A 24,134-nucleotide genomic window follows, 5' to 3' on the forward strand; every position below is an offset into this window, starting at 1 on the left:
TAGACTGGTTAACAAGGTTCGATCACACTGAATACAGACAATTAGCCATTTGGATACACAACTGGCTCAAAGGTAGAAAGTCAGAGGGTGGTGGTGGAGGGCTGCATTTTGGACTGGAGACTTGTGACCAGCAGTATGCCACGAGGATTGGTGCTGGATCCACTGCTTTTTGTCATTTGTATACATGATTTGGATGTAAATATAGGAGGTATGGTTAGTGTGTTTGCAGATAACACCAAAATTGGTAGTGTAGTGGACAGTGAAGGTTCTCTCAGAGTATAATGGGACCTTGAATCAGATGGGCCGAGGAATGGCAGGTGGAATTTAATTTAGATAAATTTGAAGCGCTGCATTTGGTACCTCAAATGAGGGCAGGATTTATACACATAATGGTAAGATCCTTGTGACTGTTGCTGAACAAAGAAACTTTGGGTGCACATTCATAGCTCCTTCAAAGTGCAGTCGCAGGTGCACAGAACAGTGAAGTTAGCATTTGGTGCGCTTGCCTTTACTGATCAGTGCATTGAGTGTATGAGTTGGGAGGTCATGTTGCAGCTGCAAAGGACATTAGGTAGACCACTGCTGGAATACTGCATGCTAAAGAAAAGAATATGCGCAACTTGAGAGTTCAGACAAAATTTACAATGATATTGCCAGGGTTGGAGGGTTTGAGCTATAGGGAGGGGCTGAATACACTAGGGCTATTTTCCCTGAAGCAGCAGAGGCTTCTGGGTTATCTTATAGATTGATTGAATCATGAGGTATGTGGATAGGGTAAATAGACAAGGTATTTTCCCCAGCAAGGGGGAATCCAAAACTAGAGGGCACAGGTTTAAGGTCAGAGTGGAAAGATTTAAAAGGGATCTAAGGAGCAACTTTTTCCATGCAGAAGGTGGTGTACATATGGAATGAGCTGCCCAAGGAAGTGGAGGAGGGTGGTACATTTACACCATTTAAAAGGCATCTGGATGGTACATGAATAGGAAGAGGTTAGAGGGATATGGGCCAAGTGCTGGAAAATGCAACTAGATTATCTACTTAGCATGGACAAGTTGGACCAAAGGGTCTGTTTTAATGCTATACATTTCTATGACTGTTTAGGTGGTGAAAAGACAAGCTTACATGTGCAAATCACTAAAAATTTGTATGCAATCATCAAAAGTGAACCAACGACAAATGGTACTTCAGGAGGGACTGTGGAATCTAAAGTAAGGAAATTACATACTAAATGCACACTGCCTTGGTCAGACTGCATCTGAATTAAATAGGAGAAAGTGAGGACTGCAGATGCTGGAGATCAGAGCTGAAAATGTGTTGCTGGAAAAGCGCAGCAGGTCAGGCAGCATCCAAGGAGCAGGAGAATCGGCGTTTCGGGCATGAGCCCTTCTTCAGGAATGTCATTCCTGAAGAAGGGCTTGTGCCCGAAACGTCGATTCTCCTGCTCCTTGGATGCTGCCTGACCTGCTGCGCTTTTCCAGCAACACATTTTCATCTGTGTTATATACTCAATTTTACAGAAGAATGATACAAGACCTTGTCAGCAATACAGCACAGGTTCAATAGAATGATGGAATTAAATTATGAGGAGAGGTTGCAAATCATGCATGAACATGATTTGTGCCTTCTTGATTTTAGAACTTTGAAAAGTGTTCTAATCAAAGTGAATAAATGAGTAAATGCAAAGGTAGACACAAGGAAATTCCTTTCTAATGAGAGAATCCAAAACAAGACAGCAAAGTATTTAAATAACAACTAAGCTCTTCAGGAATGAAATTGGGAAGCACTTTTCTCCACACAGTAGTGGGAATCTGGAATTCTTCTCCATCTCAACTCCACCCCCTCCCCCTGTTCAAACCTGTGTCTGGGAAAAGATAGATGGGCTCAATATCATGCATTTCTTCTCTGTTTTTTTTAAGGGTTAGGGTAAGAGGAAACAAGATACAATCTTCAGCCAACATTCAGGATATTATCCTCTACCCTCTTCTCAAAGCCTGCATAAGAACATCTGTTGGGGGTACACAGGTGAAAGATTGGTCGCGCATTCAAGAGCGCAAAAAGACAGTCTACTTGGTCTTCAGCAGGTTTTTGATTACATCCTGCATGGGAAATTGATGGCAGAGGTAAAAGCCCATGGGATCCAAGGCAAGTTGGTAAAGTGGATCGAGAATTGGCTAAGAGGCAGAAAACAGACGATCATAGTCAAGGGGTGGCTTTGTGACTAGAAGCCCATGTCTGGTGTAATTCCGCAGGAGTCAGTGTCACGGACCTTGCTGACTGCAGTATGTATGTAATTTAGACTTGAATGTAGGAGGGTTGACCAGTAAGTGCACGGATGATACAAAAATTGGTGGGAGGGAAAATAGGAAGATAGCCATAGATTACTGCAGGATATAGACAGTGGCCAGTTATCTGATCAGTCGCAAATAGAACTCCATCCTGATAGGTTTATAGTAGGACATGTGGGTAGGACAAAAGGCTAGGAATACATGTTGAACGGTCGGACTTTGGGAAGCACTGAGGATCAGAGAGACCTTGTTGCTCATGTCTAATGGTCCATTAATGTTGCAGGACAAGTAAATAAAGTAGTTAAAGCATAAGGGATACAGTCAGTTCTTCTATATCACGATGGATACGTTCTCGCGCAACCCGGCATTATAGAAAAATCAGGCTTTAGGAACAGTGCTTAAAGTGTTGACAATGTAATTGCATTACAGCCAACACATGTTATAAAAGTTTGTGCTTTAGAAACAGCATCTCCAATTTGTCAATCATGTAATAGCGAATTCGCGTTAACAAAATGTGTTATTGCAGAACGACCTGTACTTGCCTTTATTAGCCAAGGCTTAGCAGGGAAGTTATGATGGATCAGTATAAAATGTTGATCAGGCCACAGCTAGGGTACTGTCTGCAGTTTTGGAATCCACATTACAGGGGGATGTGACTGCACTGAGGGGGTATGGAGGGCATTCACCAGGATGGCGCTTGGGCTGGAAAGTTTGGGTTGTGATGATTGGAGGTGTTTTGGGGGGTGGGGGTTGCGTTATGGGAGGAGATGAAGAAGGGCCATTTATAGGATAGGCAGAGGAATTCTTTCTCCTTGGTGCAGGGATCAATCACGGTGGGAGCTTTGATTTAAGGCAAGGGACAGGAAATTTAGAGAAGTGAGGAAAATCTTTTTCACCTAGAGGGTGGTGGGAATTTGGAAAACACTAAAGGATGGAGGATGCAGAAACCCTCATAACATTTTGAAAGTATTTGGATGTGCACCTGCAATGTCAAGGCATATAAGGCTATGCGCCAAATAATGGAATATGGGATTAGAACAGTTTTTGACAAATGCAGACTTATGGGCGAAATAGCCTTTTTCTTTCTGTAAACCTACATGATCATCCCATGAGCCTTCTCCGCCCAGCCTACAGACTGTCTGACACTGTGTAGGGTTATTCATGTACATGGTACATGAAGTCAATACCAGAAAACAAAAATAAAAATATTGCCCTCAAATCTACTCTTTTCTGTTCCATAATAAATTCATAGAATAGAATCCCTATAGTGTGGAAACAGGCCATTTGGCCCAACCAGTCCACACTGACCCTCCGAAGAGTATCTCACCTCTACCCTATTATTCTACATTTACCCTAACCTACACATCCCTGAACACCGTGGGAAATTTAGCATGGCCAATTCACCTAACCTTTACATCTTTGGTCCGTGGGCAGAAAACTGGAGCAGCCGGAGGAAACCCATGCAGACACAGGGAGATCATGCAAAGTCCACACAGACAATCACCAGAGGCTGGAATCGAACCCGGGTCCCTTGCGCTGTGAAGCAGCAGCGCTAACCACTGAGTTATTGTGTCGCCCCAATTTGCATCCTACATGTTTAAAATATTAAGATGAGCAATGTGCCTTTTTGAATTGAAACCTTCCAAAAAATAAGCTCTCACATTTTAATATTCCCACAAGTTCAGAACTGAGGCAAACGTCCAGATGTCAATGCTTTGCTACTACCCCTATGAGAAGTAAACTGGGGTAAGGCCCAAGAGTGAAAAAGGAAAGACCTTCATAGGCATATAATATCTTTTGATCTCAGCCACATTACACAGCAGTCATAATTGCGAATCCATACATTTGCGCATACCACCAGATTGTGGATGGAGGAAAAAAGCTTAGGCTTTACTGAATGATTTTTTAAAAACTTTACAATTTCATTGTTGCAGGATTTAAAAAATATATAGTTACCTCATTATCCAAACAGTTGGAGCGAAAGGTTGATTTAACCAAATATTTTAAATGCAACTTGCTGGTTGCAGATTCAAGAGAACATAATATCCCACCTTTCTTATGAGCCACTGACATCACCATATCCTGCACCTTCTTATACCTATTCAAGGACTGTCGCAATTCTTCTATCTTTCGATCCTTCAAAAAGGAAATATACTCAGAAGCAGGATACGCAAAAACATTTCAACATTTTCAGCTTAGCGCTAACACCAACAGAACTTCATATTAGCAGGCATCAGGGAAATGTGCAAACTTCAGAAATCATGAATTCTGAGACTTCCTCCTTTAGCCAAGTACAAACTGCCATAATTCTGAGTTACAGAATGCAGACAAAGGCACCTCATGGTTCACTGTCATTAAAAACACTATGCCAGTTGATTTAGATAAATAATTGCATTTCTGCAACAGTTATAACAACATTCAGTGAAGTCAAAATAAATTAATTCAAATATGATAATGATCAGGTTTGGTTTAAAGAGTCCTTTTATCTTTACACCTCTTTGGATAATGTAATTTCATCAAATACTTAGGAGTTTGTAACAGATCGATGACACCAATGTCAAAATGAGTCAACTTCAGGTCTCATTCAGAACCACAGTTTGCTAGTATCTTCCAAAATTTCATACATACAGAAGATAAAGTACAACTTCATAATGGTGGGATAGGCAACACACAGTTATGAAGTCTTCCTACCCAACAGCATTGTGGGAATATCATCTCCACATGGACTACAGCAGTTCAAAGCAGCAATCACATTTTGAAGGGTTAAATAGGGATGGGTAATAAAGCCTGACCTTACCAGCGACACCCACATCCGACCAATTATTTCAAAAAATTAAATCAGAATAAAATCATAGGATCTACCTTTTCCTCATTTGCTGCCATTAGCGATTCAACTGCTTTCTTCATTTTATATACTTCAAGATCTGAAAGCAACAGGAATGACATTTAATATGGTACTTGTATATATTTTTATATATTTATTATACCATGCTGCCATGCCACACAAGGTAATTGCATTGAGAACACTATTAGTAGCATTCATCAAAAAGCAAAAAAAAAACAACTTTCAAGCACTGTTTTCATATTTCTTTATTGAAAACAAAGCCGTGCTGTATTCAGCCTTTAAACTCAAGTTAAACATGATATTAAAGAAAACCAAGAAAGCTCAAGAGTTCATGCACTAAAACTACAAAAATACATACTTACAAATATTTTTGATGCAATTGTGCTTTGAGCTTAGAAGCAGGACTATAAATATTTCATAATCCTGTAACAGTAGTTATGTATTTCTATCAGCACATTTTCAAAGTCGCTGTTCTCCCAATACGGGCATTTTATTTTTCATGAAGAAGCAATGAAAATTAGCATAGTTAGGTTCAGCACAGGAGTGGAAACTGTTACTGAAAAGTTCAAAAGTGAGGGTGCTGGACTGGAAAAAGGCAAAATTTTTACAAGATGGTCTAGCCCAAAATAATTAAGTACAGCTAACAAACAAATTTTATATTGAAGTAATCTGCCACAAATCAGAGTTCGAGAACAGCACAAAATATTTAGTCCTAGCTGGGTAAAGGAAATCAATTGAAGGAAATTTCATTGTTAAAGAAAGAGATTAAAACTAAACAAAATCTTCAAAAAAAAGGGGAGCATATACAATAGATAAACTATCAATAGATATAGTAAGGCTGTTTATAAACAAAAATACAAATGAACACTTAGAGAACACGGATGAAAGAATATGAAAGAACACGGTGGAATATGAGAATTTGGCACAGTAATTACATAAATGGTTTGCACTTTTTTTTTTACAAATTAGGAAAATGAACAAAGCAAGAGATGGATAAACCATTGTGCTTTGGTATTGCTGGAATGTCCAAATTATACTTTTGGAATAAGGAACAGCTGATGCAATAGTCTGGTTCAAGAAAGGAAAGGACATGCAGCTAGGCAACTGGCGACCAGTGCATTCATCTGTTAGAGGAAGCCTTGGAATTTATTAATTAGATAAAATTAATAAATATTTTGATCATATATAACTACCACTTACATAATATAAAACTTAAAGTTTTATTTTTCTAAACGAGAGCAAGCATAATGCGGAGAAATGAGAAAGAGAGTGGAGGCTTAAAAGATGAAATACTGAAGGAAAGAAGTCTAGATCAATACAAATGAAATTGATTTTTAAAACTATTATTCAACGGTATCACACAAACCAGACATTTTGGTTCACCACATTCAGCAACTTAAATTAGCAGAACTGGTCTTGGCAAAATTGTAGGAAGTCTTGGAAGGGAAAAAAGGCCATTTAAGCCATTCCAAAGTGAAAGTATATTTGAAGAGCAAAGCCATTAGTTTTGATCCCATCATTAACGTTGTCACCTAGCCAAGGAATGCAAACATCAAGGACTTTAAGAACAAAATTGAGAGACAGTGCCCCAAGATAAAAGTTAATAAACAAATTTGCCTATTTCTTTATTGACTAACAAATATTGCACTATTAATTTTGCTAAACGTACCATACGGTGGTTACCTATTAATTGCAGTGCAGTGTAGTACAATGAGCAGCCATGCAAGTGTTTAAAATACAAAACAGTGCAAAACCAAAATCAGGACTCATCTGTAACCGTTAGCATGGAGTTCCATGAATTGCTCACTAACCACTGGAAAAGGCACATTTGGAAACTGCTGCTATTTAGCAGTGAACCATAGAGTACCTCCCTTCCTTCGGATGCATCTGACCATAAGATATAGGAACATAACAGGCTCATCCAGTCTGCTCCACTGTTTAAACATGGCTGATATGCTTCTCAAACCCACTCTCCTATCTTCTCCCTGTAACCCCGATCCCTTTACAAATCAAGAACCTCTGTCTTAAGTTGATTATGTCTCCAGGAAGCATGTTTGGTTGCAAATCCTATCTGATTACTTGGATTGGTTGCAGCAGCAGTTAGTTGCAATGAGGAATTTACACGAGCTAGGTGGTGTGATGGATGGCAATTGCAGGGAGGGAGATAAAACAAAGATACGATCAGGTAGATGGGTGGTCTCCAGGAAAAATAGGAGAGCAAGGCAGGTAGTGCAGGAGTCTCCTGTGGCTATTCCCATCTCAAACAAGTATGCTGTTTTGGAAAATGAATGGAGTGATGGACTCTTAGGTGAATGTAGCACTGACAGCCAGGTTTCTCGTATTGAGACTGGCTCTAATGTGACGAGGGGATGCCAGATTCCAAGCAATCGATTGCCCTAAGAGACACTCTAGTTAGAGGCAGAGATGATTCTGCGACTGACAGCAAGACATCAGAATGGTGTGTTGCCTCCCTGGAGCCAGGATCAAAGATATCTTGGAGAGAGTGCAGATTAGGGCCAAATGCTCGCAAATGGGCCTACATTTATTTAGGATATCCAGTCAGCATAGACGAATTGCACCAAATAGTTTGTTTCCATGCTGTATATCTCTGACTCTAATTACACTCAATGAATTGGCCTCCACAGCCCACTGTGGCAATGTGTTCCACAGACTGATCAACCCCTGGCTGAAGAAATTCTTCCCCATCACAGTTCCACGGGGATCATCTCTCTTGCTGGGGGAAACATCTTGCTCATGTGGCTTCTCAGTATTCTGCAAGTTTCCAGGAGATATCCCCTCATCTTCAAGTTCTATCAAGAAAAGATCAGGGTCCTCAACTGCTTCTCATATGACAAGCTCTTCACCCCAGGATCATGCCTGCAAACCACCTCAATCTCCTCCAATGCCAGCACATCATTCCTAAGATACAGGGCCCAAAACTGCTCTAAATATTCCAAGTGCAGTCTTGCCAGAGCCCAATACAAGCTAACACTGCATTTGCCTTCCTAACTACTGACTGGATCTGCATGTTAAAGTTAAGAGAATCCTGAACTCGGACTCTCAAATTCCTTTTGCAGTTCAGATTTCTGAAGCCTTTCCTTATTTAGGAATTAGTCTCTGCCTCTATTCTTCCTACCAAAATGCAAAGCCTTACACTATAATATTCCACCTGCTACTTTTTTTTTGCCCACTCTCCTAGTCCAAGTCCTTCTGCTACCTCCTCACTTCTTCAACACTACTCATCCTTCCACCTATCTTTGAGTCATCTGCAAACTTAGCAAAGCCCTCGGTTTCTTCATCAAGATTATTAATGTTTAACATGAATGGTTGTGGTCCCAATATTGATCCACGTGCAAAAAGAATAACTAGAGAGAAAATAGGACCCCTCAAGGAACCAGTGTGGGCATACGTGTGGAACTGCGAGAGATGGGTGAGGTCCTCAATGAATACTACTCCTCTGTTTACCATGGAGAAAAACAAGGCAACTTGGGGAAGTTAGAGGTGATCTCTTGGGGACAGTTCATATCACAGTAGAGGTGGTGTTGGATAGTTAAGAATGTATGAAAGTGGATAAATCTCCTGGTCCTGACCAGACTTATTAAAGAATCCTGCAAGTGTTTAGAGAAGAAATTGCTAGGTTCCTGGCTGATATTTTTGCTGCATCGTTAACCATGGTGAGGTCCTGGAAGACAGCAAATTTTGGGATCATTATTCAAAGGCTGCAAAGAAAAATCTGGGACCTACAGACCAGTAAGCTCAACTTCCATGGTAGGTAGGTTACATGAGAAGATTCTGAGGGATAACATATAAATGCATTTGCAAAGACAGGGATTGATTAGGAGTAGTCAGCATGGCTTTGTGCATGGAAGATGACGCCAGACAAATTTGTTAGAGTTCTTTGATGAAGTGACCAATGAGATATCAGGGCAGGGCTGCAGACGTAGTCTATATGGATTTCAGTAAGGCCTTTGATAAGATTCCACACGGTAGGCTGCTCTGGAAGGTTAGATCGTACGGAATCCAGAGGGAGCTGGCAAATTGGATACACAATTGACTTGATAGTAGGAAGCAGAGAATAATAGTGGAAGGATGCTTGTCAGACTGGAGGCCTGTGACTACTGGTGTACCTCAGTGTCAATGGTTTGGATGAGAATGTACTAGGCATGATTAGCATGTTTGCAGATGACACAAATAGGCAGTTTTGAGGACATTATGGAAGGTTATCAGAAATTACAATAGGAGCTTGATCAGTTGGGAAGTGGGCTGAAAAATGGCAAATGGAGTTTAATAATTGTGAGGTCTTGCATTTTGGAAAGTCAAATCAAGGTCAGAGTTTCATGGTGAATGGTAGGGCATTAAGGAGTGTAGTGGAACACAGGGACATTGGAGTTCAGGTGCATGGTTCGCTGAAAGTGGAGTCACAGGTAGTCAGGGCAGTGAATGCAGCTTTTGGCACACTGGCCTTCATCAGTCAGGGCAGTGAATATAGAAGTTGGCAAGTAATGTTGCAGTTGTACAGGACAATGGTGAGGCCGCATTTCGAGTATTATGTTCAGTTTTGGTCACATTGTTATAGAAAGGATGAGATTAAATTGGAGAGTGTACAGAAGAAATTTACAAGGATGTCACCGTGTCTCAAGGGTCTGAGTTATAAAAGAGAGGTTGAACAAGCTAGGACTCTTTGCTTTGAAGTGTAGGACCTGAGGGAGGGCATTATAGAAGTGTACAAGACCATGAGAGGCATTGATAGGGGGAATGCACTCAGTTTTTGCCCGGGATTGGAGATTCGATGAATAGAGGGCATCAGTTTAAGGTTAGAAGGGACCAAGAATACAATGGAACCTGAGGGGCAACTTTTTTTTTACACAGATAGTTGTAAGTGTACAGTATGAGCTGCCAGCAGATATGGTTGAAAAGTACATTAACAATATTTAAAAGGCATTTAGACAAATACAATGGATAGGAAAGGTTTAGAAGGATATGGGTAAAAAATGAGGTCTGCAGATGCTGGAGATCACAGCTGCAAATGTGTTGCTGGTCAAAGCACAGCAGGCCAGGCAGCATCTCAGGAATAGAGAATTCGACGTTTCGAGCATAAGCCCTTCATCAGGAATAAGAGAGAGAGCCAAGCAGGCGAAGATAAAAGGTAGGAAGGAGGGACTTGGGGGAGGGGCGATGGAGGTGGGATAGGTGGAAGGAGGTCAAGGTGAGGGTGATAGGTCGGAGTGGGGTGGGGGCGGAGAGGTCAGGAAGAGGATTGCAGGTTAGGAGGGCGGTGCTGAGTTGAGGGAACCGACTGAGACAAGGTGGGGGGAGGGGAAATGAAGAAACTGGAGAAATCTGAATTCATACCTTGTGGTTGGAGGGTTCCCAGGCGGAAGATGAGGCGCTCCTCCTCCAGCCGTCGTGTAGTTGTGTTCTGCCGGTGGAGGAGTCCAAGGACCTGCATGTCCTCGGTGGAGTGGGAGGGAGAGTTAAAGTGTTGAGCCACGGGGTGATTGGGTTGGTTGGTTCGGGCGGCCCGGAGGTGTTCTCTGAAGCGTTCCGCAAGTAAGCGGCCTGTCTCACCAATATAGAGGAGGCCACATCGGGTGCAGCGGATGCAATAGATGATGTGTGTGGAGGTACAGGTGAACTTGTGGCGGATATGGAAGGATCCCTTGGGGCCTTGGAGGGAAGTGAGTGTGGAGGTGTGGGCGCAAGGATATGGGCCAAGTGCAGGGAAATGTGGTTAGCATGGACAGACACTTTGCTTGGCATGGACCAGTTTGGGCTGAAGTGCATGTCTCCATATTGTAGGACTCTATGACTCTATAACTCCAATAATCACCAGCTGCAATCCTGAAAAAGACCTCTTTGTGCCTACTCTTTGCCTTCTGCCAATCAGCCAGTCCTCTATCCTGTTCGTGTGCCCTAATCATGGGGTCTTATTTTATTTAGCAGCCTCCTGTGCGGCACCTTGTCAAAGACATTCTGGAAATCCATAATAGATGATCTTCACTGGCTCTGCTTTGTCTAACTTGTTTGTTACCTCCTCAAAGAATTCTGAGGTTTGTCAAGCATAACCTCCTCCGACAAAAATGTGCTGACTCTAAGCATTCTGCAATTTCATCCTTAATATTGGACTCAAAATCTTACCACTGAGGCCAGTCTAACCAGTCCAATGTTTCCTATTTCTGCCTCCATTCCTTCTTAAACAGAGGAGTTACATTAGCCATTTTTCAGTCCTCTGGGATCCTTCCTGACTCTCGTGATTCCTGAAAGCTCACCACCAATGTCTTGACATTTCCTCAGCTACTGCCTTCAGAACTTCAGGTTACAATGTCTGTGGCCTGGGTGGTTTATCCACCTTTAGACCTTTCAGTTTTCCTTCTCCTGAGTGATGGCCATTACATTCACCTCTGTCCCCAACACAAATTCTAGTCAGCTGCTCGTGTCTTCAAATGTGAAAACGTATGCAAAGTACCGATTCAATTCTTCTGCCATTTCTTTGCTCCCCATTACTATTTCTCCAGCCTCATTTGCCACTCCCGCCTCCCTCTTACTTTTTAGATATCTAAAATAACTCTTGCTATCTTCTTTTATAGTACTAGCTAGCTTACTGTCATATTTTACCTTCTCTGTGCTTATTTCTTTGAGTGATCCTTTACTGGTTTTTAAATGCTTTCCACTAATTTTCATTACATTGTATGATTTTTCTACTGCTGTTATGCTGTCCCTGACCATGGTTGCTTCATCCTCCCCTTAATATATTTCTTCCTCCTTGGGATGAATGTCTGCTGTGCCTCCCGAATTACCCTAGAAACTCCTGCCAATGTTGTTTTACTGTCACCCCTGCTAGGCTTCCCTTTCAGTCAACTCTGGCCAGCTCCTCCCTCATGTCTTTGTCATTATCTTTTCTCAAAGGATAATATTCTTACATTTAATTCCAGTGTCTCCATCTCAAATTGCAGGGTAAATTTGATATTATGGTCACTGTCCCCTAGGGGCTCCATTACCTTAAGCTGTCTCCTTATGCATCATCATATCAGGCAGAAACAGAATACTTGTGCAATTATTCTTTATTTTCCTTCCTGCCAAACCCAGCCAATACTGACTATGGTCTTAGTAAGGATTTCTGTAACAAATGAGTGTTTAATTTAAATTCCAAAAATCAGAATCTGTACAGGATGCATAAATCCACTCTTTTCAGACAACTCAATTTCCACCTTACTCCAATGCTACAACTCAGGATTACAGATGAAGACAGGTAGGTTTGGGGAATCTCTTAATCGAGCATGCAAATTGATGCAATTGGGTGGCATAGCATCACCCACAGGCACCTGGATGCAATCAGTACACATTCACAAAACAAGATACCAAGACCTTACTTTTTTCCTTCAGCTTCTTTTTATAACTTTCCTCTGTGCAGGAAATTCACACAGGTCATGTAATGCCGATCCAAGAAAAAAAGTAATTCATTAGTTTATGAAAAAAAAGGGGTAAATTTAAAACCACAGTATGTACAATGAATACTTGCAACTGATTCAGAAACCAAAGAAAACGTTTCCAAACTGCAGAAGCCCTATGCATGGCAAGAACAGAACAAACTACGCGAGTGTTGAGAAGATTTGTAGCTCAGGTTGAGGTTCTGGATGTAGATTTGCTCGCTGAGCTGGAAAGTTCGTTTTTAGATGTTTTGTCACCCTACAAGGTAACATCAGTGAGCCTCTGGATAAAGCACTGGTAGTATGGCCCACTTTTTATTTATGTGTTTAGGTTTTCTTGGATTGGTGACATCATTTCCTTTGGTGATGTCATTTTACAGACAACAAGCAAAACCTATGTCATTTACAAAATTATCTTGCAAGAACTGTAACACACACCTACTGGACAAACAGGCAGAAAACTAGCCACCAGGATATACGAATATCAACTCGCTACAAAAAGACATGACCCTCTCTCACTAGTATCTTTACATACAGATGAGGAAGGACAGCACTTCCACTGGGACATGACATCCATCCTAGGACAAGACAAACAAAGACACACGCGAGAATTCCTAGAGCATGGCATTCCAACTGGAACTCTATCACCAAACACATTGACTTGGATCCCATTTACCACCCCCAGAGAAAAAGAACAGGCAATGACACCACCAATCCAAGGACAACTAAACATAAATAAAAAGCAGGCCATACCACCAGTGCTTCATATGGAGCCTCACTGATAATGTTACCTAGTATGGTGATGAAAAGTCTGGAAATGAACCTTCCAGCTCAGCTAGCAAACCTACATCCAGAAACTATGCAAGTTTCAATAGTTTTTCAGCAAGCAGATGATGGGGTAAGTGGCCTATTTTTCTTGCACAAATTTTTGACGATTTCACGACATGGGTCTTTGTAACATTCTGTCATTGGTTGTGTCTCAATTCAAGAAGAATATATATTCAAGTCACAGGTTTCTGCCATGGGTAACATGCAACCAAAGGCCAATTCTCAACCACAAATCTTTGGGGATACTGGGCAAAACACCTCAAAAATCAACTTAAATGGACTAAATAAAGATGAGACAGATAAAAGGTTGGCAAAATTTAATGGGAAAAAAAATCAGTCCAGTATCCTGTGATAAATTTTAAGTGTCCAAAAATCAGGAAAATGGCAGGAAGAAAGTTTGAACAAGAACTGCATGCCCTACACAAGATCTCTATATATTAAGTAACAAAATTAGGATGTTATCCGTGACACCCAGATCACAAGCTTGAATTAAAACATACACCAAAAACAAATGAATTTAAGGTGGCATGCTGAGCTTTAAAATCTTCTATTCAAGTTAGAGGAAGGCAAAGTTTTTGCACACGATAGAATTATGCCTCTTACCTGCCCCATTGTCACTTTCATCCATTTCAGTTTTGAAACTCATTTCAGAACATAGCCTCTTGATCTCAGCATCTTTCTGTTCCAACTGTTCCTTCAGCTGCACCAGCTCATCCTACATTGTAGCAAAAGTATAATGCCTTAAGCAGTATTTGCAATGTATAAAGGAATAGATAGTTATGATCTTTTAGGTGGCTTACAAGTACTCTGGTCTTTTCTTCACATTGGAACAATGGGTTCATGAATAGCGCAAGCTACAAGCAAGATTTATCTTGAATTTGACTAATATTAATGATGGAAAATGTATTTCTATTGCTCAAAGATTATTCTCAACTTCTGAGTGGGATATTTCAGAGCAGAGGCTCTGATGGTATTTTATTTAATGCCAGTCATCATTAGCTGATAGCAATATAATTGGAGTAAGTTAATGGTGGTCATTCTTTAGTTTCTCTCTTCTCCACCCTAGACATAACCAAGAATTTTATCATAGTGTTAGATAAACTATTTCTTTGGTTAGGAGTTAACATTTAACCACACAATGCTTCAAAATAAAAATTTAGAAGGTCACTTGCATCAAAATCTCAGGATAATGCTACACAAATATTGCAGAAATATAGGTTCAAATGCTTAATACATATTTTTGCTAAGAAGTGGATTTTGGCCAACATATTATAGCTTACACCATATGACCAATTTACACCTTATGTCAAGCAGGATTAACTCAAAACTCAAAAGCATCTGTGGTACTGATACCATGCACTCAGTTGAGTAAAAGAGTTTATTATTCACTACTTTTCCCAGTAACTAAGAATTCAGATTATTTATTTTAAGACAAAATGAAAAATACTCCAAGACAAGAAACCAATGCAATCCACTACTGTACTGTTAATATTAGAACACTCATGTATTTTGGACACATCTTGGATTTGATTTCACTATTTGTTTGGAAGAATATGCCAAATGTTCACTTTTCAACAAATCTCTCTTGCAACAATTTTTCACAACAAACTCATGCCCTCTAACGTTTCTGCCCTCACTTATGCTGGTAGAAACTATTGTGCAACTTAGCTATATAGTTTGCACATTGACCAGCTTGTATCCTTGACCAGCTTCTCCAGATCATAGAACTGGAGCTTCTAATATTTCCTACTGGAGGACATGCTGACAGAGAATCCAAGAAAAACAAAGACAAAGAGACAATAGGAGTGGGTTCACAATCGGAGGGTGTTGAACTCAATATTAAATCAAGACAACTGTAATGTTTCAAACTCAATATTAAGTCCAGAGCACAACACCTGGCCGCTCACAAACACAGGTGGTCCCCACCACCCCACCCTGCGCTTTTCCATTCACATTCTTATATTTTATCCATACAAATGTATTATCTAAAAGGTATCCAAGCAATATCTCAAATAAATACATTTCCTTTCAGTTTTCTTAAACACTTGCTTGTACTTTTTAAAGACATTTATGGGCATCACAAGCAATGTTAAAATTTTTTACCCACCCCCAAGTACAGATGGTGTTAAAGATCGCTAATTCTTGCCTGAAATTTAATAGCATAATAGTATGATTTTTAGAAAAAGACAAACCTGATTAATTAGAAGATTGTGCAACATAATGGTTCATTTAAAAACTATGCATAATGTAAAATAAAAATTTGTAATAGAGGATGATTCATCTAGGAATAAATATTTACGTCAACAAATTCTTGCCATCCATCTGTTGTACATTTTAAAACTAAATGACCTTGGTAAGATTTAAAAGGGACTTAAGGGGCAACTTTTTCATGCAAAGGATGGTGTGTGTATGGAAAGAGTTGCCAAAGGAAGTGGAGGAGGCTGGTACAATTAAAACATCAAAAAGACATCTGGATGGGTATATGAATAGGAAGGGTTTAGGATGGATATGGGCCATGTGCTGGCAAATGACACCAGATTAATTTAGGATATCTGGCCAGCATGGACACATTGGACTGAAGGGTCTGTTTCCATGCTGTATATCTCTGGTTCTAATTCCTGTAGTAATACATTTTACCACCAGTATAGGTTACTCACTACAAATCAAAATACTTTTGCAAGATTATTATAATTTTGAAAATAACACTAATACATGCAAGCAGATTGAACATAGATCATGAAGAATATAAAAATGTACAGATATTATGCAAGTTGTTTGACAGAATCACAGGTGAAGCTTAACAAAGAGTACTACCAGCTTTTGTTTAAACTTTACAAATATAAACTGTAACAAATTAAAAGCAACGCATGCTGGAAAAGACTGGTGTCAGAACAGAGATTGCAAATTCCGTATTTGCCACTATATGCTCACATTACTTATTTTTTGGAAAAGAAAACCTGGAGATACTATGAGAAAACAAAGCTGTGCAAAAATACAGATAGAGGAAAACAAAATTCCATGCAAAGATTATTTTAATTGATGATTTGTTTTTGCATTCATCTTTTTGACAGACACACGTATATGGTCACATTAGCACAAAGAAACAGTTCAGACAGAAGTTAGAGCACAGCTTTACCGGTAAGCCAAATCCCACCACACCTTTAATGCTTGAGATTTTTGCTCCATTCGCTGCTTCTCGTACTGCATCTGACCAACCTTGATTTTCAGGCTAGAGAGCTTAGCCATTAATGACTGGTAGAGACGAAGGAATACAAAAATAGAAAGCTAGAGGCTGAAAGAGGCAAAGCTAGAGTAGCAGAGGAGTACTATTCATAAACATCTTGCCACTATTTTTAGAACTGTAATTCTTTAAATAGTTACACAAGCATGTTATCATTCAAAGATTCAAGCACAAGAATGCCACCTCCCCGCCATTTCAAGTTATTTAGAGAGTTAACATACTAACACTCTTGGATTATTAACATGGCTAAAATAATTTCTAGCAAATATCAAGTTAATTTCAGTTAACGATTACATTTTTTTTCCAGCGTATAAAACGAGGTATTATTAGCACTCACTCAACTATATGCAAGGAATTAGATGAGAAATAACGAGCCATCTTTCTGCACTAGGATTTGACCTTCCACATTTGTAAACTGGATTTCATCTGGACTAATAGATGTTATTTGAAGAGCCAAGATGTTTTCCACCAAATCAACGTGCAGATAAAGTCATTTAAATCAAGAGCAGATTGCTTACATATCAGATTCCAGCTTATAAACAGCCATATCTCATCAAGTTTTGATCAAGAAACTTCCCATTGCAGAGAAGGGCTATGGAGTAGAAACCTTAGACTCCTGATGCTACTCAATGATGTGCACGTTGCCATTGGAGGACATTAGGAAATAGTGTGAAATGGTTTTAACCCACACTGATACTGATTTATTGCAGCATAAAACCGAATTTTAAAGCCTGCCCTAACGCAATGATACATACAGGAACACAGGCACAAAGATTCTACAGTTGGAATGAGTATACATTGGTAAGCTCAAAACATCCATAACCCATAATGTACAATCAACCCCCTAAGAATATCGTTAATTTCTGTACTAACATCTATGTGGACTAACTAAATTGTCTCGCATCATTTATTCCATATTATCCTCTGCATGTTTGTTACTTCAAGGACATTTCTGAAGAAAAGCTAATAACCTATGGAATCTAGGATGATCACCACCAGATGGTGCAATTCTGTACTCAAATAGAATGACTACAGGACCCAAAAACTGACTGAGTTCAAAGTAGAGCATTGGCACCTAAAGTGAAGTTTCGCCCATTTCCTACAAAGACAAGCCTCACTATGCAACACAGTCGTTCAGTTTCATTGCCTTGTGGTTTAGATTACATACAGAAAAAAACAGCCCCAATATATTAAGGAAAATAAACACACAGTTCACCCAATATAAATAACACATTCAATAAGTACAACCAAATTAACCTTATTAATAATTGCGAATTTTCGAGGAAAAAGTGAGGTCTGCAGATCAGAGCTGAAAATGTGTTGCTGGAAAAGCGCAGCAGGTCAGGCAGCATCTAAGGAACAGGAAAGGGCTAATGCCCGAAACGTCGAATTTCCTGTTCCTTAGATGCTGCCTGACCTGCTGCGCTTTTCCAGAACACATTTTCAGCAGTAATAATTGTGAATTGTCTTGTAAATGTTTCCAGCAACTTCATGTTTCTGTTTAGCATATAATTATTTAGTGAATGCTACTCTCAAATGTTCCATGTTTAAAAAGAAACATTTTAAAGGTACAAGATGCTAGTAAAATGGAAAAATTGCTTATACTTTCGTAGTATCCAGTGTTGACTTCAGAAAAGGAAGAACATGATAATTCAAGCTCACTCCATCCATCATTTCCAAAACTGGAATAATCCAGTGCAGGTGACGGAAGGATAAGCCTCGATTAATTTCCTTTTTTCTGCAAATATCACTGTGCATAAACATGCAATTTACAGGCTTGGTTTCTGATAGCTCTATCATGTTACAGATAACACTGAGGTTTTTTTTATTTGCTTAATTTCAAAGGATTTAGGCATTGGTGGCTAGGGCAGTATCTATTCCCCATCCTCAATTACCCCACAGGGCAGTTAGGAGTCAACAACATTGGAGTGGGTATGGAATCACATGGGCCAGACCAGGTAAGGATGCCAGATTTCCTTCACTATACAACATTAGTGAACCAAATGTACTTTTAGTAATAATTTATTCCAAATTTTCATTGAATTCAAATTTTACCATCTGCTATGATCGGATTTGAAGCATGACCCAAAATAGTAACCTGGTGTTCTGTATTATTAATCCAATGACATTACCACTACCACTCTCTGTAAATATAACACCTTAATAAACATTATACCTTAGTAAACATTAAATATACTTGTAATCCAAATTTAAGGATTGGGGTTGTGGATTTCCAGACTCAAGTAGTAAACATTCTTTAAAGTACACCAACTACAATGCATAGAAGTGGAGAATCTTTGAAATACAACCCATGCAAGATTTTCTTTTTGCACCTCATCATGGGCTCACCTATACCAGAACTGGTAGTGCACGGTATCTTATCTTTGCTGTCTTATCAACAGATGTTCATGGCTAGGAAAGGAAAATACTGTTATGTGCGGGTGAGGCCTGAGAAAGAGGCAGGTGGATTGTGTATTAAAATGAAAAGTCACATTTCCCAACCCAGGGTGAACCAATTCAAATGTTTCCACCGATTGCACATAATTAAATTTAATATAATTAAACTTCATCCATCTTCTCACCTTGGTTGATTTCAGTTTCTTTTCAAACTGCATTTTTTCACTTTCCATTTCAACCACTTTTACTCTTAGATCATTAACTTCTTGAAATAACCCCTAAAACAAAAAACAAAGTTTCAATTTACACATACAATCAACTGACCATAGTCATTCAGAGTAATGCAGCTGGAAAATTGTAAATATAAAAATTCAAAATACTTTTAAAGATCTCCAATATAGCATACAAATATAATTACTGAACTATTAGCAATGTACGAATATTATTGTCTTTCGATTATGTAAAACAAAATGATTTTAAAACGTCAGGCACAAATTCAGCAAAACTTATTCTACATAAAGCATTGACTACTTGTTAGTCAACTTTGAATTTCCTGCCTAAACTTTGCCACAAACTGCTCTTGTACAAATAGAACTAAAATGATAGGGTTGAGATACATTAACTGGGGAAGTTAGAATGGATCCAGTGGCAAGCTGAAGCATAAAGGCATGGGAAGAGTACCTGAATACTTTGGGATAGGTTAATTAGATTACATCAGCTGTGCAAATGCAGAGCTCCTACTGCCGTGCAATGTACAAAATTTCAGAGGATTCTGGCATTTCAAGTGTAAGAACAGCACAATCTATGCAAACACTTATTATTTCCCAGGGTTAGTCCTGTCTAAAAAATAAAGAATGCGATTATAAAATTGCCACAAAGTAGGACATTTCGATATGTAAACACTTTGTGCATGAAGGCACTACAACTGGGTTCAATTGAATGTCGCACAGTCCATTTACTTCTGCATTGAATATTTCCATTCACAATACACAAAGATTCTCAGTGAAAAGGTAGGCAAAATATGCCAGATTTCTCAAACTTACTAACCTTAGTGCCCAAGCATAAACGCACAATGCTTGAATGAAAGGAAAAAAGGACACTTGGAATTAGCTGCACAAATGTTCTTTTCAGGTATGCATTTATCTTCAATAAGGGTTACTTATAGATTCTTCTTTCTTGACTAACCATCATACTCATTTTTCAGGCATCAAATGTTAGATGGCACTGTTTGTCCAAGCTTTCTTTCCCAGGTAATGTGAAGGGTAGTCTCATTAATTATGTTTCTACTTTGTGAGGAAGCATGCTCCCACACTACATTTCTTGTGTAATTAAAGAAATTTTACTTAATGCTCCACTTCAGTCTGCTCCCTATACTGAGCCACTCCTCTGCCTACAGCCTCATTTGGCCCTTCTTGTGCATTTTCCACTAATGCCAAGCCACCATAGGCAATAATTGCTCACTTTCTACTGCTTCCATCATTGTCCTCCCTGCAGATCCCCACTTCCTGCTGTGCTTTCAAGGCCTTTCCTGCCTATTTCTACCAATGCTTACCTAGATTTCTTATTGCTATTTGTCTTCCTAGGCCTACTGTCATTCTGTGCCTATGCCTATTTCACAGCTCGGCACAGGGAAATCAGCAAATAGATGCCACACCGAAGGAGAAGAGGGCAATGCCACCAATATGCAGAAAGGCAAACAGGTCATAGGACAGTAAAAGAAATTAGGCAAGAGATTTCAGATGACGATGACCAGTAGGTCTGAATCTGTTGAGCTCTGCCCAAGACCAAGGCAAAATGGGGTACCTACCCTCCCCTCACTTTCCAAACTACTAAAAATAGCCTCTTTCCCAGCAATTTTGGTCATTCTGCATCAAACTTTAGCAGTTTGATACATTTTAAAATGACCAAAGGTAAAGGATCACTGAGCTCACAACAGCCAGGCCATCCCCCCCCCCCCCCCCCCCCCCCACCCAAAATAATAGAGGCATCCACGGTGCCCTGGGAGACTTACATGCAGACGCGAGCCGGATCACTGAGTTTGTGATAGCTCCGAGAGAACATCGACACGTCGATTGAAGAGACCCTGTCCAGGTGGGAGTTGATCTCAGTCATGTTGTAGAAGCAAGAGATTGAGAAACTCGGGCAGCGTGTTGGAGGGGCAGAGCAACATGCCACGGCCTCTGAGACCACTGCTGAATTCTCCATGGGACAGGTCAGAGGTTGTCGGAAAAGTATTCAGTTACTGGGCTTCCTGAACGGGAGGAGGAAGGCCAGTTTCTGGATTTTTAGGGGCAATGGCTCCTACAGCTGTTGAAGCTAGAGTCTGAGTTGGGCCGGGTGCAGATTGAGCAGGCCCATCGGGTTGCTGTGCGCAGGCCAGGGTCGAACCAGCTTCCCTGCCTGGTTCTAGTTCGACTTCAGCACTACAGGGGATAAACACTGCTGCTGGAGGTCTGCAGAGTTGTGGGGAAGGATCCCCAAGCCATGGTAAAAAGGATTCCAAAATAACGCTGTTCCAGGACTTCTCTCCAATTGTAGTTCGCAAGAGGAAGGCGTATGATGAGGTAAAGAAGTGTCTGAGGGATTTAAATATTCAATATTCCATGCAATACCCAGCAACACTGCACTTCAGTCATGGAGGATCTGTGTATAACTTCGGATCGGTGTTTGGGGGGGGGGGGAGGCTTCTTTATTTTGACTCTTATCTATAACTTGCTCAGTTTATCCGATTGTTGGAGCATGTTTCTGAGTTTAGATTAGAGTGGTGCTGGTAAAGCACAGGAAGTCAAGCAGCATCCGAGGAGCAGGAAAATCTCTTTTCCCACCTATCCGCTCCACCCTCCTCTCTGACCTATCACCTCCATCCCCACCCCCAATAACCTACTGTACTCTTTGCTACCTTCTCCCCAGCACCACCTCCCCCCCCCCCCCCCCCCCCCCCACCCCAGCTCCGTGCCTCCATTCCTGATGAAGGGCTTTTGCCCGAAATGTCAACTTTCCTGCTCCTTGGATGCTGCCTGACCTGCTGTGCTTTTCCAGCACCACACTAATCTAACCTCTGGTTTCCTCCTTCTGCCTAGATGTTTCAGAGTTGTTTTTTGTTCCTTAATATTTGCTGTGACTGAAACTTTATATATTTGATGTTGCTTTTTTGTTAAGAGTGCCTAGGTAATAATGAGGAGGGAGTGGGTTGGTCACCCATCTTTAATTCTTGTATAAGAAGATATTGGCATTTGTTTATCTTACTTTGTAATGTCTGGGCCAAGGGCATGGCTTCAGCTGGGAGGTGTTATGATGCGATTACTGGAAGGGAGGAGTGCCTCCTTAAGACAAGGGGGAAAGTCTCCTTTTAATTTTGTCTTATATTATCTGCTTTAGGAGTAGTTCTTAGCTGTTTTAAAGGTTTTTTAATGTGTGAATTGCTTATGGTCTCAACTCAATGTCTTTTGAGTGGGGTTCTTCCTTCTGGAGGTCTCGGACTTGCTTGAACGAGCATGGCTAGTCATTCATTTAAATGGTGCACCTGGAATGTCAAGGGAAGCCACTCGCCAATTAAAAGGAAAAAGATATTATCAAGTTTTAAAAAAAAGAGAGGGTTGATGTAGCCCTTCTACAGGAGACATGTCTACTGGATAAGGAGCATTCGAAGCTGCAACAGGGTGGATTTGACCAGGTGTTCTTTTAAGTTTTTAGCTCAAAAAGTAGGAGCGTGGCCATTCTTATCCGGAAGAATCTTCCCTTCGGGATGCTAAGCCAGATAAAAGAGGAGTCAGGATGGTATATATTACTTAAAGCCTTAATATATGGAGAGGAATACAGGATGTTGAGATACGTTTTGCAAAGCAGAGATTATTTGAATATGGTGATAAGCTGGGCAGGTATCTAGCATACCTTGCCAGAAAGAAAAAGGCTCCCCAATCCATTACGTCTATTAGAGGTGCCGGTACTCTGACTTGTTATCCTAGAAAGATTAATGCAGCCTTTAGAAAGTTCTATTTTGAATTGTAAAAGTCAGAGGGCTGTGAGGATAGAGCAAGGAAGATGGAGTCTTTTTAAAAAATCTGGCCCTCTCAGGCCTAACCTTGGAGCAGGTGCCGCTTTTGAACGCTCCCGCTGACAACCCAGGAAGTCCAGGAGGCAGTAAGGCAACGCCAGAGCAGTAAAGCACCTGGAGCAAACGGATTCCATGCTGAGCTCTATAAAGAATATATAGACGAATTGGCCAGACCACTTATAGATATGTATAATTATTCACAAAGTCAGGGTAACTTCCCACCTTCTCTCACCACTACTATTTACACTAGTGATTCAGCTGTTGGGAGAAGCTGTACGAACTGACCCAAATATAATGGTCCCGGAGTTAGGATAGGGTAGGCATAAAACCACTCTCTATGTGGACAACATCCGTCTTTTCTTAAATGATCCATTGATATCTATGCCCCGCCTAATTCAAGTGGTTAACTTATTTGGTATGTTCTAAGGTCACAAAATTAATTTTATGAAATCAGAGGCCATGCTGCTGGGAGGTCTTACCAGCATATCCAATTTTCCGGATGAATCCCGCTTCCCCTTTCGGTGGTCACTGGGAGGCTCTCTTTATTTTGGTATTTTATTACTCCAGTATTTGGTCAGCTACATAAAGCTAATTATACACACTTATTAGAGCAAACAAGACAGGACCTCCAACGCTAGGAAGATCTCCTGATATCCTGGCTAGGAAGAATAGCTTTGGTCAAGATGAATATTCTACCTCGCCTATTATACCCTATGAGAATGCTCCCCTTGATGTTGCCGGGATAGGGGCTGCGTAAGCTCTATGGTTGGCTTGGCTCCTTTATTTGGAGTCATACACAGCCCCTTATTAAATTAGACAAGTTGCAGCTCCCACAAGTAAGGGTAGGTCTGGATTTTCTAGATTTCAGGAGGTACCAACTGAGTTCTCTGTTATCATATGTATCTGATTGGGTCTCCTGTGACCCACAATCAATCTGGTTGGATATGGAGGCCTCCCAAGCAAAATTTTCATAAATAGCAGATTGACGAGGGGATAAGATGAGAGTTATTATGGATCATTGTATTTAATACAATTGGAATTTTACAATCAAAGCTTG

General features: G+C 40.4%; 1 protein-coding gene across 7 annotated transcripts in view; it reads right to left on the reverse strand.

Moving 5' to 3' along the window:
* The window catches only part of ppfibp1b (PPFIA binding protein 1b), a 173,567-nt gene that overhangs the window by 57,534 nt on the left and 91,899 nt on the right, over positions 1-24,134 (reverse strand). For 5 of the 7 annotated variants that reach the window (XM_060839720.1, XM_060839725.1, XM_060839723.1 and 2 more), the window contains 5 exons: positions 19,209-19,301; positions 13,989-14,100; positions 12,501-12,533; positions 5,148-5,209; positions 4,337-4,421 (listed from right to left, as the gene is read on the reverse strand). In XM_060839720.1, coding sequence (XP_060695703.1) covers positions 4,337-4,421; positions 5,148-5,209; positions 12,501-12,533; positions 13,989-14,100; positions 19,209-19,301 — 385 coding nt within the window. The remainder of the gene's footprint in view (positions 1-4,336; positions 4,422-5,147; positions 5,210-12,500; positions 12,534-13,988; positions 14,101-19,208; positions 19,302-24,134) is intronic. The other 2 variants (XM_060839724.1, XM_060839722.1) reach the window with 1 other exon arrangement.

This window comes from Hemiscyllium ocellatum, chromosome 19, assembly GCF_020745735.1.
Source record: "Hemiscyllium ocellatum isolate sHemOce1 chromosome 19, sHemOce1.pat.X.cur, whole genome shotgun sequence".
Lineage (NCBI taxonomy): Eukaryota > Metazoa > Chordata > Chondrichthyes > Orectolobiformes > Hemiscylliidae > Hemiscyllium > Hemiscyllium ocellatum.